Raw genomic sequence first — 18,935 nt, forward strand, 5'->3', positions numbered from 1 at the left:
ACCCGATTTTTGCTTCGATGTTCACAGTGTAAATGTCCCAAACAATGACTATAATTAGCATTTTTAAAGTCCCAGAACGCTATTGTTAAGGACGAGCGTAATTAGCTTGAGTACGATACAGGCTATATACAGTATATGGTAAATAGATAAATAAATAAACAGATGACAATGTCCACAACGTATACAAAACTCTACAATAAGCTAATCAAAATTAAACTCATCGAAATAATAGGCCTAATACGTAACAGAAGCATTAATTCAGAAAATTAAAAGCTGCTAAGAATTTATATATATATATATATATATATATATATATATATATATATATATATATATATATATATATGGAGCCTCGATAACACAGTCGGTTACAGCAGCAGCTTCGACTTCAGAGGTCTGTGGCGCGGGTTCAAATCCGCAGCCGACTGATCAGAGAGGCGGAGACTTTGCTATCCGTGTAGACACCCCGGGATTATGTATATAATCAATGGATAGGTTTGCTTAAAAAGCAAATAGGTGTTACAGACTAAATACACACACAAAACAAAGCCACTACAACATCTTCTAAAAAACATAACAAACACCTCACACGTCTCGAACTCTCGACCTACCCGCACAACAACTTCTCGCTGCTGGGAAGAAAGGGCGTTGGGTCTGGTATGATACATGTAACATACGCTACCAGGGTCTAAGCGATATCAGGCAGGGCAGCTGATCGAGACTACGGTCTACCCCAAAGCCAAATCAAAAGTCCTTCAAAGAAGGCATCGTGCTTACCCCCATACAAAAATGGGAAAAAGCACATTAAAAGAAGATATATATATATATATATATATATATATATATATATATATATATATATATATATATATATATATATACTACAACCGATTTTGTTGATTTGTGAATACAGCTTTAAGAAGAACACGAGTCGGATGGCAGGACTGGTTTTGAAATGACACCCTGCCGGAAATTACGGAAGTTCTACACGTAGATTACATGATGATGAAAGGGAGATGGATATTACTTAGACGTGTCCTTTGCACAACCTCAGGGGGAGTAGTTTGTGAAAGTGTCAGTTCAGTTCCCGAGGGCACCAGGAGAGTTAGAAAATCCAGAACTACTTGGATAAGAACTATGAGATGAGTGGAGATTTGCGAAGAATAACACACAGGAAAGATAAATGCAGAGGAATTTCACACAGGCTCTCTTCATTACATGGTATGGACTTTACATACATACACACACACACACACATACACATACACACAAACACATACATATATACTGTATATATATGCAATATATTTATAAATATATATGTAATATTACATATATAAAAATATATATATATACATGTGTATACATGCAAGAACCAGTCATACTCTTGATTAGAAAGACGAGGCGTATTTGTAAAAATGAATAAAAGCTTATAGCTTTCATCCATCCTTACGTGGGATTGATCAAACATGCAGAAGAATGGACGAAAGCTCTAAGCTTTGTATATATTTTTACAAATACATTTCTGTCATGATATTCAAGTGTTACTGTGATCCTTCTGTAGATTACTAAGAAGCACGACACAGTGCATATATATATATATATATATATATATATATATATATATATATATATATATATATATATATATATATATATATATATATTTATAAATATTCTGCTGTTCGCCCTCTCTGCATCATTTTTGTAAGAATGTCTAGTTTAGCATTAGGGGCCTAACCCGTAGGGAGGGTTTTACCACGTAACCTCTAGTGAAGGTGGTCTTAAGCTTCTTTTTGCTCTGTCCTATGCATTCAGCGATGTCTCTGTCAATTTTTCAGAATGCCTGGGGCAACCTATGAACATTGGAAAAACAGCCCAATGCTATAGCTTTGCCCTGACCTGCCCCGACACCAGCAGAGACAGCTCAGCCTTGAGACTAAGAGCACGCGTCGTGATAAGACCAACTTTATCCTTTGTCCTCTCCTGTCTTATTTACTAGTGAACCGAAATACCCATTCATTTCAAGAAGCAGTATTGACAGCTGCATTGCGCAAGCAAACCTCATAACAGTAGGTCTGAAGATTGATGAGTATCTGCTCTCTGCTAGTATTCTTCCACTGTATTTCATCCATTCTCTTTGTTTTCACCCTTTCACCGCCATCTACGGGAACCTGGTATAACTTGTTTCCTTTTATGAAGTCTAGTGTATGAATAATTAATATTGCCTTGTGAAATTGAGTAAGCTATTCTCGTGCAGTAAGTAGGAATTAGGGAAAGTTAAGTAAGTAAATTTCAGGCATCCTTGTGTCTGGATCCCACTGTTTGGAAGAGAATTAGCTTTTGCCAATACGAAACTGTGTACAATATCTACCAGTATAGACACTCGTTGCATTATATTTCTTTTACTTGAAGAAAGGGGGGAATTGACTGTGTCAGATACTGACTAATTGTTCATGTTATTTCCTTTGCTACAGCACATTCTTTCTTTGTCGGGACTAATTAGGAAGTAAAGGGGTTTGATGTAATCCATTTGTTGCAGAGTAATCCATTATCCCATACAGTGTTTCCCAGCTGGCGACCGAATTCAGTTAAGTAATTGTCTGTCTTTGAGGTTAACTTTAGCTTTAATTGACAGGTTACGTGTGTCACTGGCGAAGCAGGGCCCCATAAATTACATTAATTAATTAATAAACTCATCAGCCAAGCCCCACATGTAACAATATATAAATATATATATATATATATATATATATATATATATATATATATATATATATATATATATATATATATATATATATATATATATATATATATATATATATATATATATATAATATACATACATATATATAATATATATAATATAAATACATATGTATACATATGCATATACTGTATATATATGTAATATATATATATATATATGCATACAAATATATCATATATATAAATGTATATTTATTTATATACACACATGTCTATATGATATATATATATATACATGTCTATATTATATATATATATACATATATATATATAAATATATATATATATAAATATATATATATATATATATATATATATATATATTTACATATATGTATATACATTCTTTCATAAACAGCATACCCTCCGAGACCAGCTGTTAAGGTCATCGATCTCCTACATGAAAAAGGACCCAAAGTTAAAACGTCCTCCCAAAATATGTTGGCGCATTAACAAATGTTTTGGTCGAGGAAATGATTGACATTATGCCTGACTGTGTATATAAGTCGGACTAGAGTCCACAGACTCGAGATATGGTGAACGCCAGCCCATCTATAGTCGCAAATATATACACGGCTACCATCAAAGAGAGGAACTTTCGACAACACCAAAAACCAAAGGTTTATTGGCGGAAATTCAACAATAGGTTTGTTACAATACAGAATGCTGACGATGCCAGACAACTAGCATATGCCTTCAAAGAGATACTAACTATTCAACTTAACCAGAGGGAAGAAGCAACAAAACGCCTTGTTGTTTCCCAGTGTCATGTTAAACAGCCAGACGGCAATTCAAAACTTCCAAGTATACAAGGGTAACGAATGCTGGTTGTTGTCCGCATACACGAGAAGTATTCCCGAGCCTGTAAAAAGTTAGTAGTGAGCCCACATGGCCAAAGAGTGTACATATTGCCCGTCTTGGACGGACGTACATAACGAACTTGACAGAATTGATAAATTATTAATGAATGCATAACATCTAGTGGAAAGTGCAATCAAAATGGAAACTAATAAATTTTACAAACTTACCATTGTGACAGCAACGAACGAGAACTTTATCGACCATCGCCCGCATTACTGGTCTGCGTACAACCGGGAATGCCTCAGCCTCACCATACGAGGGATTGTTAACCAAGGCGTAACATCTAGATGATAAACCTGGCAATTTACTGCAAACCCAACTTGGCAGTAGCCCTAGTAATAAAGAGCACCACTGCTCCCGGAGGACCACAGATGCGCACGATTACATTACATAAATTCACTTGCTCAGAGGAAATGTGTAAATCCCAGTGAAGACAACTTCATGCACACTACAATAATCACTTGGAAGTGTAAGCTAACCAACAGAAACCTAGGGACAACACAGCAATTTACAGCCATCCCTGCTAGAACTAATCGCAGATACCAACATCAGACTTAAAATGAATCTAGCTAGCTTCTACTAAACATAGCTGTAAGCATCATCCCCAGAAACCGACTAGAAATATTCAAAAAGACATATATACACACTTCCGTTCAATACAAGAAGGAATACGAGAGTGAATGGTGAACCTTATTGTCCACACAACAAGCCCAATATGTGAAACACATGCACTCTTCAACGGCCAAGAGAGCTCCCAACGCAGCCCAAGGAACATCTTTTCTAAGTCCATGACGGCCCACTCAAGACAACGCATGTTTCCTCCGTATTTTTGTCACACCTTATCTCGAGACACCTTTCTCAAGGACCTTGCCTTTTCCATTATCCAGGCATATTTCCTATAAAACAATGTGTGACATCGCGAGAATGGTACACTACCAGCTGTTCAAAAAGAATTATGCTAAATCAACAGGAATAAATGTACTAATATGATTGTCGAAAATACGTTTGCGATAAGAGTACTTGCATCGGTTATATTCTACTTGAACTGATATATAATTACCTTTTACCAAACTTGGGTGGTCCAGTTATATTTTCTGACATTAATGACTCACTACTGATTTATATCTTACCGGAGCTCTTATAAATAGAGGTGGTATCTCATTTCCTTCAGCATGTGATTAAAATGGCAAGGTCGTAGGGTACAGTCTCAATGCCACTAACGACTATTTATTTAATTTCTTGGGCATTATTAAACGTTTTCACTTCGATGCTAGCGTTACTTAAGGGGAAATTGGCATTAATAATGATGTTACTGGAATTAATACGAGTCGTATTACGTTGCAGGTATTGCAAGTGAAATGGAAATAAGCTTAGGCCTAGTACATGAAGTAAGTTTCCATCAGAGCTATTTTTCTCGTTTCGCGGATTTCAACTGGTACTCAACGTCCAGAAATTTAACTAACAAGAAAGAGGGGGCACTACGTAATGAAGCTTGGTGCTATTACGGAATGAGGCTCTAGATTGAGCAAATGGAAAAAAAATGGTAGGCACTAGACGAAGAGCAGCACAGCATTAAGCACAGCAACAACAAAAAAGGTATGAAATATGCATTCAGAAATTACAATACACATTGAAATACGTGGTGTATTTTCGAGAACACCTCTCTCGAAGCATATAAAAAAATACACTTAGGCAAATGTGATATGGTGTTACCCTTACGGCCTAGGCTAAACTATAATACTACCCGATGCTCTGAAACAAGGGACCAAGCGCCAAGTTTTGGCGATAAAACTATCTCATTCTGACAATCTGCCAAGGCTAGGCTTACTCAAGTTACTTACCTTCGTAGTATGAAATGGTCTTGAAGCTTTTTCTTAATAATATGGCTGCGTGTGTCTTTAAAGGCCTCCCCAAATATCAGTGAGCAGCCTTCCATGGTAGGAAGTTACACTTCTAAGAGTCTAGGTTAGGTGATACCCAGACAGCAGCTTCTGCCGTATCTTTTAAGTAATATACATTTGAGAACGTAAATAAAGTTATTCATGATCAAACGTTGACGGATGACTACGGTTATAATATACCGAAACACTAATAACTTGGCTTAACTTTGACAATAGTTTAAGCATTTGATCACTGTTGATACATATACTACTCGAATTTGCCACCAGGTGGCACTCTACTATCTTTTTAAACGTATGTAGTCTTAGCAATATGACGAAGTAAACTTGAAGTGCTAAAGTCGATTTTCAATGTAATTTGGCTATTATTTTAATTAGTTTCTTATATATTACTTGGTTCTAAATTCATAAATGCTATTTGACCCACATCAGAATACCGTACAAGTCTTTAAATGGCCGAATATGTTGAGGAAAACCACTTTATTTACGAATTTCCCGACGATCTAAGGTGCATTTCAAGCTGATATTGTTTTGCCAAGAATATTTTTGCTATTGGTAAAACTGAATATTCCATACGAATACTGAGATTGTAAGATATGTAGCTTTTACAAGTTTATCATTTGTAAATGAAAATAAATAGCTGATGGGAAAAATAGTCATGAAGTTTAAGCTGAAGATGCAAAATACTTGGGAATTATTTCGTTCGAAAAAGGGTTCTGATACTTGGGTAGAATTACCCAAATCAATGTAAATGTGGTAGACTTTTCCCTCTACCTACCAATGGGCGATAGATCTAAGAAAACTCAAGACTACACGAGTTTGGGGGCATTCAGACCACGAATGAGGCCTTTGTATGATTGAAGGGTTTGAGAGGTAACAAATGCTTGTTTTTACTGGAACAGGTAGAATGCTAAAATAAACTTGCGTTGGCATTGCAAACAGTATTATATTCATGATTTTATTATGAAAAAGAGGGTATTTATTTCTAATGAAACACAATTCAGTGGTACATCAAGGATAGGCTTAAAATGTCGTGAATTACATTAAGGTTAATTAATCAAACAGTCATGAAAGTCTTACTCACAGGGTTCATCCAAAATGCTTGTTCTTATAAAACTGATAAGATCAGTTAGGTTTTATCTAAAAGATTACAGATTTGTAAAAACTTGGTAATCTAATAGACAAAGTTATTGAAGATTCTGACAAATTCCCATATAGGATTTGTGCTCAATACTTGTCATTTGCTGTGGATTCTGATTTGTCAGCTCATAAAATATGTTTGCTATATTCTCCATAGATGGGAACTGTGTCATGAGGGGTTTGCTATTAACTAAGTGAGTGTTAAACCTGTGTCCAGTTCTCAGACTGGATAATAGGCTACCACTCCAACAGTTCTTGAAATACATGCCAGCCATAAACCTGTTGTACGCATAAACTATTTTAATGTTCTTGTCTATCTCATCATTCCACACATCTTACCATTTACGCATTATAATGGATTTCTGTGATATTGCACACTTCTGTGAAGTTTCAGTTTTGGTATACAGTAGTCATAGATGTTGCTGACTTGGCTGATATTTCTTCATTTTCATTTCCTTTAGTGTCTACATTAGTGGCAATCCAGCATAGTTGAACATTTATTCCTGTTTCATGTAATTTATACATGATCTACTGGACTGCTGCCAAAGTGGAAAGGAGAATTTAGTTTAAATGTCTTTTATCTTGATTTTATGAAATTTAGGCTGTCAGCCACGTGAAATGGGGAGTTGGAGTGGTTGGAATGCAAAACTAAAAGATGCAGAAAATAAATAAGACCTTATTACAAGGATCTAAAGGTGGAACTGAGTAAATAGCCCATAGCTACACAAAGAAAATATTTAGGAGAGATTGAACAACAAGATGGTAGAAAGGCAGTGGGAATAGAGGTAGAGTGAAAGGCTTACTGCAAACACACTTTAGTAATGCCAACACTGCACCATGTTGTTGTTGTTGTTGTTGTGGTTCCCCAGACTCTGTTATGCCAGGAAGCCTGCACCGCAAGAAGGACACCACGCTTACTGGATCTGACCATAACTGTGTGGTAGTGTGGATGTTGTGTTGTTGTCTAAGGGCTGCCAAGTTAGGGCAATCTACTAAGAGATGTGTAATTGTGTGGGGACTAACTTGGCAGAGTGGACATATGTCTGTTTGGGTGCTGTCTATGCGGTGTTTGTAGGTGTTTAGTGATTGGTGATGACCACAGCGAAGTCGAGGCAGGTGTACTCTCTCCAATCTTGAGAGCTGTGTTTCTGTGCTGCTTATGTTGGGTGGGGGGCTACCAGAGTATTTTGTTGTTGGGAAGGTTATTAAGTGCTTGTCTGATGAGATGAGTATGGATGTGCTTTTTGTTTTGTGTGATGTTTGTGGGTGGTGGTATAGAATTCAAGATATTTGTATAGTGTCTGTGTGGTGTATTCGCTATTTGCCTGTGTGTTGGAGGGTGGTCGTGAAGGTAATAGCATGGGCTGTTTGTGTTGTTTATGACTGATGCCAAGAATTGTGTGCCTCTCATGTCTAAGTGTTGCCTGATGGTGAGAATCTTGGTTTCGGCGTGTAAGTGTTCTATTGGTGTGGATTGTGTACTGCCAAGGATGATTCTAAGAACTGTGTTTTGTATTATTTGTAGTTTGTTTAGTTGTGTTGGATATGGCAGGGTGCCAGGCTGGGCTGGCGTAGTTTATTATGGAGCAGATGTATTGTTTGTATACTGTGATGAGCGTTTCTTTTTGTTGTCCAAATGTTGTGCCTGTTAGTGATCTTAGTGCATTTAGTCTAGGTCTGCATTTCTTGATGATGTTACTGACATGTGGAGCAAATGACACTGAAGTGTTGTATGTGACTGCACCATGTGAGGTGCATTAACAGCACCACCCCCCTACAGGTGTCTCCCACCTTTCTGTACAGCTTTAATTATTTTTGTTGGAAATGACAGTGAAATTATGAGCAAAAAGCTTGTCTATTCTCATGTACAACCAGGTTACAGGCATTCGGTAACAAATCAATGTAGATGGGAATATTTCAGTGTAGAAATTCACCCTGAACTGAAAATTTGTATTAGGTAAATATTTACTCTGAAAAATGATACTCTCTAGAAGTTATTTTATATGTATTTCATCCAATTTATAAATCTGTAAGGAAACTATAAGATTAAAAGCATGTTCTTCAGTACAAGTCTTCATATCAGGACAAAGAGAGAGTACATAAATATACTGTAGCTAAAAGTTCTGAATACAGTACTGTACTTATCTTGTGAAAACAGATAAATAAATTTGTTAGATTCTGGGTAAATTAAAAACAGTAAAAATAGCTAAGTGTAAAAATAATCAAAATACAAAAGACATCAAATGAAAATGCATTATCTTTCTCATTAACTATATATATATACATATAAATATATTGTACTGGTGGTGAAAGGCTTTAGATATATCAAAGAGATTGAATAGGTTTTGAAATGCCAGATGTTCTCATTCATAACTGTTACCCATGATTTGCAAATATTGTAAAAAAAATTCTATGTAACACAATGTAATTTATATACATAAGTATGAAATCGTAAGAATTTTTGAGATTAGAGTTTCAATATAAAAATTCATCTTCCAGGAGAATTCCATCCTGGATGACAATCATAAGACAAAGGTCTGACCTGGAAACATAATTCTTTTATTGTTTACGTAAAAAATATGAAAGAGCATTACCATACTCAGAAATGTACAGAAGTGACTAGTATGATTATGAGATTTCTTTGCGAGCAGTTAGTACAATTCTTCAAGTTTTCTGTTTATAAACATACACTGGAATCCTACACTGCGATTAACAGTGTAGCTACAAGATATATTGTTCTGGTGTTGGAAACTAACTCTGTACAGCATTATTATTATAATATCAGCAATAATTCTGCTAATACACTACATTAATCTTCAACATAACATAGCACCATCAACTTGCAAATTGTCAGAGCTTGCAATCAATATACCACACGTCATCCAAATCATAGTATACTGTGTGACTACCGAGTTTGAATAAACTCTTCATTAGGAACCATTTAATGGTATATTATGTACAGTATTATTTTTAAATATAGACTTGTGAATGGCTTGCATTATTAAAACCCCACATTGTTTTATATATTTGCCTTAAATTTGATTTAAATTAATCTATTTCCAAGTAACATGGAATATAAAACTCCTCAGGGCTAACTGTTTTATATACATATGTGCATAAGTCCCCAATTAGGAGATCCCAAATATTTTGCAGCCTGTAAGTATTTTTTTGTAAAAACAAGGAGAGGAAGATTTTGGTTTGTGTGACAGAATGCAAATCTCCCAATTTTTTTCTGATATGTCCAATTAGTTTTCTTCTTGTAAAAGAGCAATATATTCTTATACTGCATGAGTAAAAAATATTTACACAGTAATATGGCACACTGAACGTAGCAATGAACTACATAAAAATATTGCGTGAACTAGACTTCTACAAACACTGAGACAATAATTTTTTTGCTAATGTTGGAAGGAGCAACTTTTTACAACATTTACTTATAAAGAAATTTGTGCATTAGACAGAGTTAACCTGTGCATCCTTTACTATCGAATAGCAAAAAAGGGAGGGATGAAGCGTGCAAATTGAATAAAGGTGAAAAGTGTTATCTTGAAACTGTACATTATACACAACTAGTAGCTGAGGCTGTGTGAGCGAGAGACTACACGCTCTGTGAGTACAACTTGTTTGTGGAGGAGGTCAGGTTTAAGTAGCTATTAACTCAATTCAAGTTAATTGAACTTCTTTCATATCATAACTTAGTTTATTTCAAGTTAATAACCCCTATAACCAAACCTGCTAGATGTGTAATGCTTGTTAGCAACTGAAACTTTCTACAGTATTGCTTAATTTTGTAGTGACTTGGAAACCCGTTGGAAAACTCGTTAAATTAATCGAATCACAGGAATTAAAGTAAGCACAGCTTAATCAGTCATACAAGCATTGTATTACCAAAATAATATGCTTATTTCATGAGCCTTTTTTTATTTTGTGTTCCTCTAACGATCAACAAATGATGTGAAGCGTAAAAGAAAAACGACAAGCAAAGAAGAAGAGAGGCAGGTGCACATGTTAATGACAACAAGCCAAGAAGAAGAAAACTTGGTTTCTAGAAGTTCCTATATTGCTCATCCATCACAGATGTACTTCCAAACACAGTAAAATCGAAACTCCATCAAATTTCAGAACCTTCTTTTGCTTGTGTCAAAGATATATTACTGATTGCTTCAATAACTGTCATCCATTTCTTATTAAATTAGATAAATTTTCATGTGGAGATGCAGCAGCTCAATGAAAACTTCATGAAGTTTCAATTTAGAAGTCCAATACCAAACACTTCAGTGCTAATCTAGATATATTGTACACATATGTATTCCAATCTACACTCAAGATTTTAACACTACCTGGTAATTGATAATTCCATACATTTTACCAATGCAGTACAGTATTATCCAAGTTTACAGTTATAGAGAAACAGAGGGCAAAATCTCAAGGATACTGTCAATCGTTTTAATTCAGGTTACATATACCAACTTCACGTAATGAGTAATTACTTGTACTCTTTAGTATACTTGATTTTTTTTAATAATATTCACCTGTATACTCATAAGTTTGAAAATGAATAAAATTGTAAACTTCTGAAATGTACAAGGCATATTTGCAGTATATGCCCAAGCTTAAAATGATTCAACAGTATTCTCCTTTGCCACAGAAAATCTAGAGGAGACAACAGTTTGCTTTTGATGTGGTAAACTGTAAAAATTTATCTGGTAGCACTGTCATAAAAATGATGATGCTATACTTCTGGTCTTAGTTCCTAATTGTGGACGTCACAATGCAGGTGTCATGTTATTTGGATATTTTGAAAAGTGTACAGTATATGTCATTATCATTAGCTTTGAGCAATAATGATGAAAACCATTCTTTCCACTCCAAGAATATACAAGAGTCCACATAAGCAGGAATAATGGCACTGGAAAATCTTTTAAAATGTATCACATAGTAAAATTTTCTCAGCTTCTGATAAATTAACATTTCAACTTTATTCATTCAACTATAAAATTACTTTGTTGCCATATCTCGATTTTCTGTTAAAAGTATCAAAAATGTTTTGCTTCAGATATATATATATTTCATTAATGTTGGTTTTTACTGAACTAAAATTATTAAAATCCAAAATGCACGGTAGTTACTTTAATAAGAACTGTGAAAATTACAATTCACTTAAAATTACAAGTTGAATATCACTCATTAGAAAGATGAAAACTGTACGTTAAAATAAAATTCTTAAATATGAATATGCTAAAAACAATAAAATTTTGGTGCAAAATTTACAATTATGACCAAACACATCATCATTACTCTCCAAGCCATCTATGTTCATGTATAAACACTATGAATGGTGTGAAAGGAATGTGTTTTTATATGTATTTAAGTGTGTCCAAATGGTTAGTGTATGTTGTTCTCACAGACATGTAATGAGGGCCTCGATCACCTGCCGCTCTCGTCATTGAACTGGAGATGGCAACTCAGCCTGGGATGCTTTTTTTAACGCGGCCACCCATCTGTAAGGAAGAAAAAACAAGTACTGTTACTTTTTTCCTCCACTTACTGTGGATTACTTCTAGAGTTGTGGGACATCACTCCAAGCACAACAAATTTCCATGAATGATCCTCCCTACTTATTTGACAATCTTCATATCCCCTTTTTATTTACTGGTCATGGGTTTTGATTTTCCTTATAGATGTGAACTTTTGACTAACGATGAATATACAAGGAACATCCATGAAGCCATCTTAGTTAATCACTCGCAAGGCCATCAAATACAGTCACGGGCTTCGTAGAGGACTTTGCATAAAACAACTATGTCATTTCTTTAACTAAATGTTGTTATAGGTTAATTAAACTTCTGAAACCCTTTTAATATTATAAGGGCTCTAAATCATAGGAAAACCCATTCCATACTGGAGAAAAACCATGGACTTCAAGTGCTTTTGAACACAGTGAGATGGTATTTGTCAAATATAACAGTGTCAAAAGATATGCTCAAGATGAAGTAAAAGACTTTGATGTCCAGCATGTCTAAGCTCTATGAGTGGACAGAAGAGGAATTTGCTATGGTGGAGGGGGAATACTTTGGCGTCAGTGGAACACTTTTTGTTACCTTGGTTGTATACTGTACTGGACTGAGAGGCCTGAATTATGAGAGAAGCAACAGACCACACCAAATGGCCCACCCTAATCCTTTGGTAACCTTTCCTATCACATTTTCAATTTATCTCTATATCTGTTCTTTTCAATATTCTCTATTCCAGATGTATTTTGCATGCATTTCAGTTTAGCAACTTCCTCCTTTCATAGGTAAATCCAACAACCATGTTCACTATCTTGAAATAAAACTTTGATTAACAATTACAGCTTTTGACTTTCTTGATAAGACAAACACATGTAAGTTCATGTATTTGCAGTAAATGCACACATTAGGAATAATTACAAACCTTAAACTTTCATCTTTGGAAGCTGCTTGGAAAATATAATGCTTCTTTGAATGGTGAAGCTTAAATGCTCTTTCTTTTTCTTTATCACTGATGCCACTTTCATTCCTTGTGCCCTGTTGAGAGACAATAAAAGAAATTAGAATATTAAAATTGTTCTGAGATAACACGGGACATAATTTTCGTGTTAATCACAATTTACATAATTCTGGTGTTTCTGACATTTCACAAAAGTAAGTGTACTACTGAATAAAGTCCTCAGATAAGAGAGTGTTTATTAACTATAAAGCAATTACAAAAGAAATTGCAAGTAGAATACAATAACACTTCACTGATGCAACTTTTTTGCCGAATGTACCATAAATATATTCATTATTGTCAACTATGCTGTACAGTAAAAATACTGCTAAAAAAATTGTCCCTTTTTTACATACCTGAAGATGTGTAACTGTAAATCCAGGTACTGGAGTAGCTGTCAGAGCCTGTTCATCTGCTTCACACTTAAACGAATATAAGACAAAATCTGTATGCAAAGCAAACCACCGTTTAACCCAGGCTTTCCGATGAGTTTTAAGCTGAAGAAAACCTTCCATAACTGCCCCACCAGTTTTAGCGGACACCTTTAGGAAAAAATGTTAAAGTAAGTATTGATTGCAGAAATGATGCTCCTTGATAAGTCTTTTCTTAATACAAGCCTATTCAGATTCAATTCTAAAGCTCATGATCTTAGACGGTGGCCACTTACATTATTTTCATTACATGAATTTAGAGGACCTTACTAATGTTTAGGGTGGAATTCTCTTTCTAATGTTCAGGGTGGAATTCCCCCCTAGTTTTCAACATCTCTATTTAAAGTCTTTAATAGCATAAGAATGATATTTATTTCTCTGTTATTATTTCACCGGCTGACACGGGACCCGATCCAGAAAAAGGATTTTGACAAAGGAAAATCTATTTCTGGGGAGGGGCCCGTGTCACCCGGTGACCCTCCACTGTTTTTTCATTCTCTCCCTCCCATGGTAAACATCATTCTAGTGGGGTGGGTGCTATCATGGAATGCGATTAGTGTTGCCTTGTGTACAGTCCACGAGTGGTGCATGGGCTTGTATCGGCACCTCTCTCGTTGGGACTTTTGACATTGGGAATCTTTATAGGGCAGGGTCCCGTGATTGTGACACTCTCACCCTTTACCATATACGACTCCATTTCTTGGAGCTCGCTCTGGGGGTAGTAACCCCAGCTTTACATTTAGCTTTTCTCTGGTATCTAGCAACGGAATTACCTAGAAATAAGTGCTGAATGGATTATTTCACCGGGTGACACGGGCCCCTCCCCTGAAATAGATTTTTCCTTTGTCAAAATCCTTTTTACGTGAGTGGTAGAGCAGATTTCCTATAGCTTTGTTATATTTATTATTTCATAATGAATACAACAGTAAAGCTATTCTCACTTTGTTAAAAATAAAAACAGCACAGCAATTACATTGTAGGCTGGTGATCCACTCCTGACTTCTTGCCTTGCAAGAAGGCTACTGGCTCCCAATTTAAACAAATGTAAGCCTGCCCATTAAAATTTTAGGGAACTAAAACTTTTCAGTGGGTCTTAAAACTAAGTACTTAGCTTGATTGGTGTTATGAAGGGAAAATATGAAGTAAGTACAGTCTCGGCGGGTTGGGTGGGCGGCACCTACATATTTTTCCAAATATGCAAACCTCCCTCTGAAGATGATATTATTACTGGCAGAATGAGTAGGCACTGTCAGGAAACATCTGGCAACCCACTCCTCTCTCCCTGAGAGGGATAGAAGTTCCCAGTAGCTGCCGGTCAACTATAGTGGATTATTTACCAAATTTTTTTGTCCGCATGGACTCGTGAGTTTGCTGTTATTTAGCTCCTATTTAGTGCTTTTTTTTTTACTGTATAATGAGCCACAATAAGCTCTTGTGAAGTGAGAAAATAAGTCAGATAATCGCTCTGCATAAGGTGGAAACTGTAACCAAGGATATTGCTGATGTTGTGGGCGTTTAGTGAGCGAACTGTGCAGCGGTGGGTATAAAAGTTCAAAGATGGCTCACTAATACCCACAACGTCAGCAATATCCTTAGTTGCAGTTTCCACCTTATGCAGAGCAATTATCTGACTTACTTTCTCACTTGACAAGAGCTTATTGCAGCTCATTATAAGAAATAAAGAACTAAATAGGGCTAAATAACAGCAAACTCACGAGTCCATGCGGACAAAAAAATTTGGTAAATAATCCACTATAATTGACTGGCAGCTACTGGGAACTTCTACCCCTCTCAGGGAGAGAGGAGTGGGTTGCCAGATGTTGCCTGACAGTGCCTACTCATTCTTCCAGTAATAATATCATCTTCAGAGGGAGGTTCACAAATTCGGAAAAATGCGTAGGCGCTGCCCACCCAACCCGCCGAGACTGTATACCTTAGTTTAACCAGACCACTGAGCTGATTAACAGCTCTCCTAGGGCTGGCCCCAAGGATTAGATTTATTTTACGTGGCTAAGAACAGAACACTGAAAAATGCATAGTTGAACACGATTTCAGGAGCACAACCTGGGGACTAGTGAACTCTTGGACAGACCAAATTGTTATGTGAGTCCTCAAAAGAGTTACACTCTCATCTGAGGTTGAACAGCGGCTATGCTATGAAAAGGTTAAAAAATCTTCACATCTAATGAAAAGATACTGTTTATGAATCAAACACATATGTCCAGACCAAGGATATATTTCTGTACTGAATAATCATAGTTCCATCTCGGAAGTTTTGCCAACCAGTACCAACAAGAGCCAGAACCACTATCAAGACTTCCTTGGTAAGACATTTTCAGTGTTACCTGTGCCAATGAATATCTGAGAGGACTGTGCTCCCACTTCGTGATTCACTAATTTCACTGTCTATTACTTTTAAAGTACTGATTTTTTATATTTTTTAATACAAGTACTGTATTTTCATCCACTCCAAAGCATTCTTAATATTACAAAATAAGACCACAGTACTTTTTATATGGCTTTCTTTACAGAAAGGATGTAATAAATGATGTCTCTTACAACTGTCTATTCTACTATTGTTGGAATATATATCCACCTGTGAGAATATTAGCAGCATCCCAAATTCTCAATTATCTAGACAAAATAGTTTGTGGTTTCTTTTTCCAAAAATGTTAAATTATCATTTTAGTAATCACAGTACCACCTCAAATTATCAAACTTAAGTACTAGTAAGGCACATCATGATGATGATTTTTGCTAAGTTATCATTTTAGAACTGATGAATTCTTGGATAAAATCTTACTTTGAATCTTAAGTAATGTACAGCCTACTCAGGTCTGGAAACTTTGTGGAAATACTGTTAGCAATGAGATACCTTGAAAAAGTTCAAGTACTATAGTACTTATAGGGACTTTGCTACTTATCAGAAAGCCAGATTCCAAAACATGCGATAATAGACTACTGTGCATCCATCTTACATAAGGTTAACTAAAATTTCTGCAATAACATTTAGTGCAAATACCCCATAAGATATTGCACCAAAGCCTCTTGAGCACTGCAAGCAAGGGTACCACTTTGTGTGTCTTGTGTGACATGAGGTAGATGGTTCTTTGCAGCCTCTTTTGAGTACAAGCTGCACTGTTTTCTACATTTTACTTTTCATGGATGTAGTCCAAATCAGCTACAGGGTTCTATTCCTGGACACAAAGCCCCCTTGGTATAAGGATGGCTTATTTCATCTAATCAATACAGATTCTAAAATTTTAAGATTTGTTTAGAATGCTGTATTTTCAAATCATAATCCTCTTTAGGTATGATCACACTACACAAATTTTCATCTAAAAATTAGCAAGAACTTAAGGATTTTAAAATATATATTGATTAGATTACATAAACCAGTCTTCAACCTTCATGGAAGTTCATTTTCACTGTACACTAAATAATTTTGTTTGTTTTATCATTTCTTAACTTTTCAGATTCTGGACTTAAATTGTTTTCTTATGATTTTTTTATAGCACAAACTTTTGTATATCTATGTCTTTCTGCTCATTTCAACTGATATTGCAAATGTCACCAGAGTACAGTAATTGCAAACATCCAAATAAAAATGAAAAATATGCTTTGGCTGTTCCTTGCCCTGAACTTTATCTGTCTACACGTACTGAGATTTCCAAAGCCACCACAGTTACAATAGCTATTCATTGTCTGATCCTTTAATCCTGAATTTAGAGAATATTCTTCTACATTCCCTTCTTTATGGTCTGAACATCAAAGTGCACCATTTCTGGTTGCTTTTAAATTCACAGTTTATCATTCACCCACTAATCTTTTAGCTGATCATGCCAGCGGTACAGATTAATGAAAACTCATAAAGATGTATCACGCACTAATTTCTTAAAAATTACAAAAGAATGCCAAATTTCATAATAGATTGAAATTAATTGGAAATAAAAATACTTGCCTCTAATACACCTCTACTTCTAAAAGCCATATCTGACTGCTCTTTCGTGCTATGGACAGCACATTCATCAGAGTCATCTATTTCGGGTGAAGGTGTAGCAGTTGATGACGAGAGTTCCTGTAGAGTTGTGTGGCATGTTCGACAAACTCTGACATTCTTTCCACTTTCATATGCTAAAGATGCTTTGAAACTTGAACACTTGTTGCAGACCACCTAAGGTAAAGATGCCAGAGTTATACAATGAATATTTTATATAAAGAAAATTTACCACAATTACCAGGACCCTGAAACATGATGCTTAAATAGCGGTAAAAAATACAAATGCTAGAGCTCATACTCACTCCTCAAGTCTGACACAAGGTACTTAATGCAAAACTATTCCATTTAAAACCGTTCATAATGACAAAATGCACAGAGCATTATGAAACAAAATGCTTGATGACAGATAAACAATGTGAAGTGATAGTGCTGGAGAAGGAGCTAAGGCAAGAAAATGCAGCAGTAAATGACATAAAACTGGAATGAATAAGAGTTATTTTCTAAACATTTACAATATTTTCTGTAGTATCACCATCCAATTCCAATGATTTAATATAAATGTATATGTTACCTAACTGCATTGTTTGGGAGTATTTACTTTTCATTAGTTCCCTTTTATCATTTTACACCTGGCTAACCAACTTCAACTTTACCCTGCTTTGTTTTCATCTCTTGTTGAGAAGCTTTCATTTTCATACACAACATCCTGTATCTACAGGACTCTCTTTCCTTCTTAGTTTGCATACATTATTAATTACAACTGTAAATGAACTTGTATCTTAATGACTGAGTATAATTCAGGAATATACATTGGGATTTTTTGTAATTTTTTTGCAAAACCCTACCAGCAAGCCATATGAGTCTAAAGAGGTGACTGTTATTAAATTAATAATAATCTATAAGCAACTTTTGACAAGAATGCACAAGATACTTTCAAGCACTGATGATTATGACCAGATTTGCTTCCTATCCTTGGAAGAAGAATTTCAGTTAACATATTTAAGTATGATTTGCTGAAATTGCACACACTACTTACTGCTCCACAAGCCCGACAGTGGTGCTTTCTTCGCACCATGGTGAACTGGCTACCACATTCCATACATTTTGTCACCGAGTCAGATCGTACTAATGTAGGCTGCTTTTGACCAAGGTCTACATCTACAACACGCTGGTCAGGACTGAAGTGTAGTTTCAGAGAAGATTTTCTCTGATATGTTTCATGAATTGCTTGAAAGAGTGCTTCTAGCCAAAGCTCTTTTTCTTCCTTTGTTCTGCAAAAAGTTTAATGTATGTAAGTATAATAATGGCAAAAATATGAGTCTT

At 35.5% G+C, this 18,935-nt stretch overlaps 1 protein-coding gene across 12 annotated transcripts in view; it reads right to left on the reverse strand.

Annotated features, from left to right (window-relative positions):
* Positions 1 to 8,661: 8,661 nt before the first annotated feature.
* LOC136854990 (FYVE, RhoGEF and PH domain-containing protein 4-like) overlaps positions 8,662 to 18,935 on the reverse strand; it is a 635,655-nt gene continuing 625,381 nt past the window's right edge. For all 12 annotated transcript variants that reach the window (XM_067131751.1, XM_067131736.1, XM_067131712.1 and 9 more), the window contains 5 exons: positions 18,649 to 18,883; positions 17,574 to 17,786; positions 13,538 to 13,723; positions 13,107 to 13,219; positions 8,662 to 12,172 (listed from right to left, as the gene is read on the reverse strand). In XM_067131751.1, the coding sequence (XP_066987852.1) occupies positions 12,115 to 12,172; positions 13,107 to 13,219; positions 13,538 to 13,723; positions 17,574 to 17,786; positions 18,649 to 18,883 (805 nt within the window). In that variant the 3' untranslated portion in view covers positions 8,662 to 12,114. The remainder of the gene's footprint in view (positions 12,173 to 13,106; positions 13,220 to 13,537; positions 13,724 to 17,573; positions 17,787 to 18,648; positions 18,884 to 18,935) is intronic.

The sequence above is a fragment of the Macrobrachium rosenbergii genome, chromosome 3 (genome assembly GCF_040412425.1).
Source record: "Macrobrachium rosenbergii isolate ZJJX-2024 chromosome 3, ASM4041242v1, whole genome shotgun sequence".
In the NCBI taxonomy this organism is placed as follows: Eukaryota; Metazoa; Arthropoda; class Malacostraca; order Decapoda; family Palaemonidae; genus Macrobrachium; species Macrobrachium rosenbergii.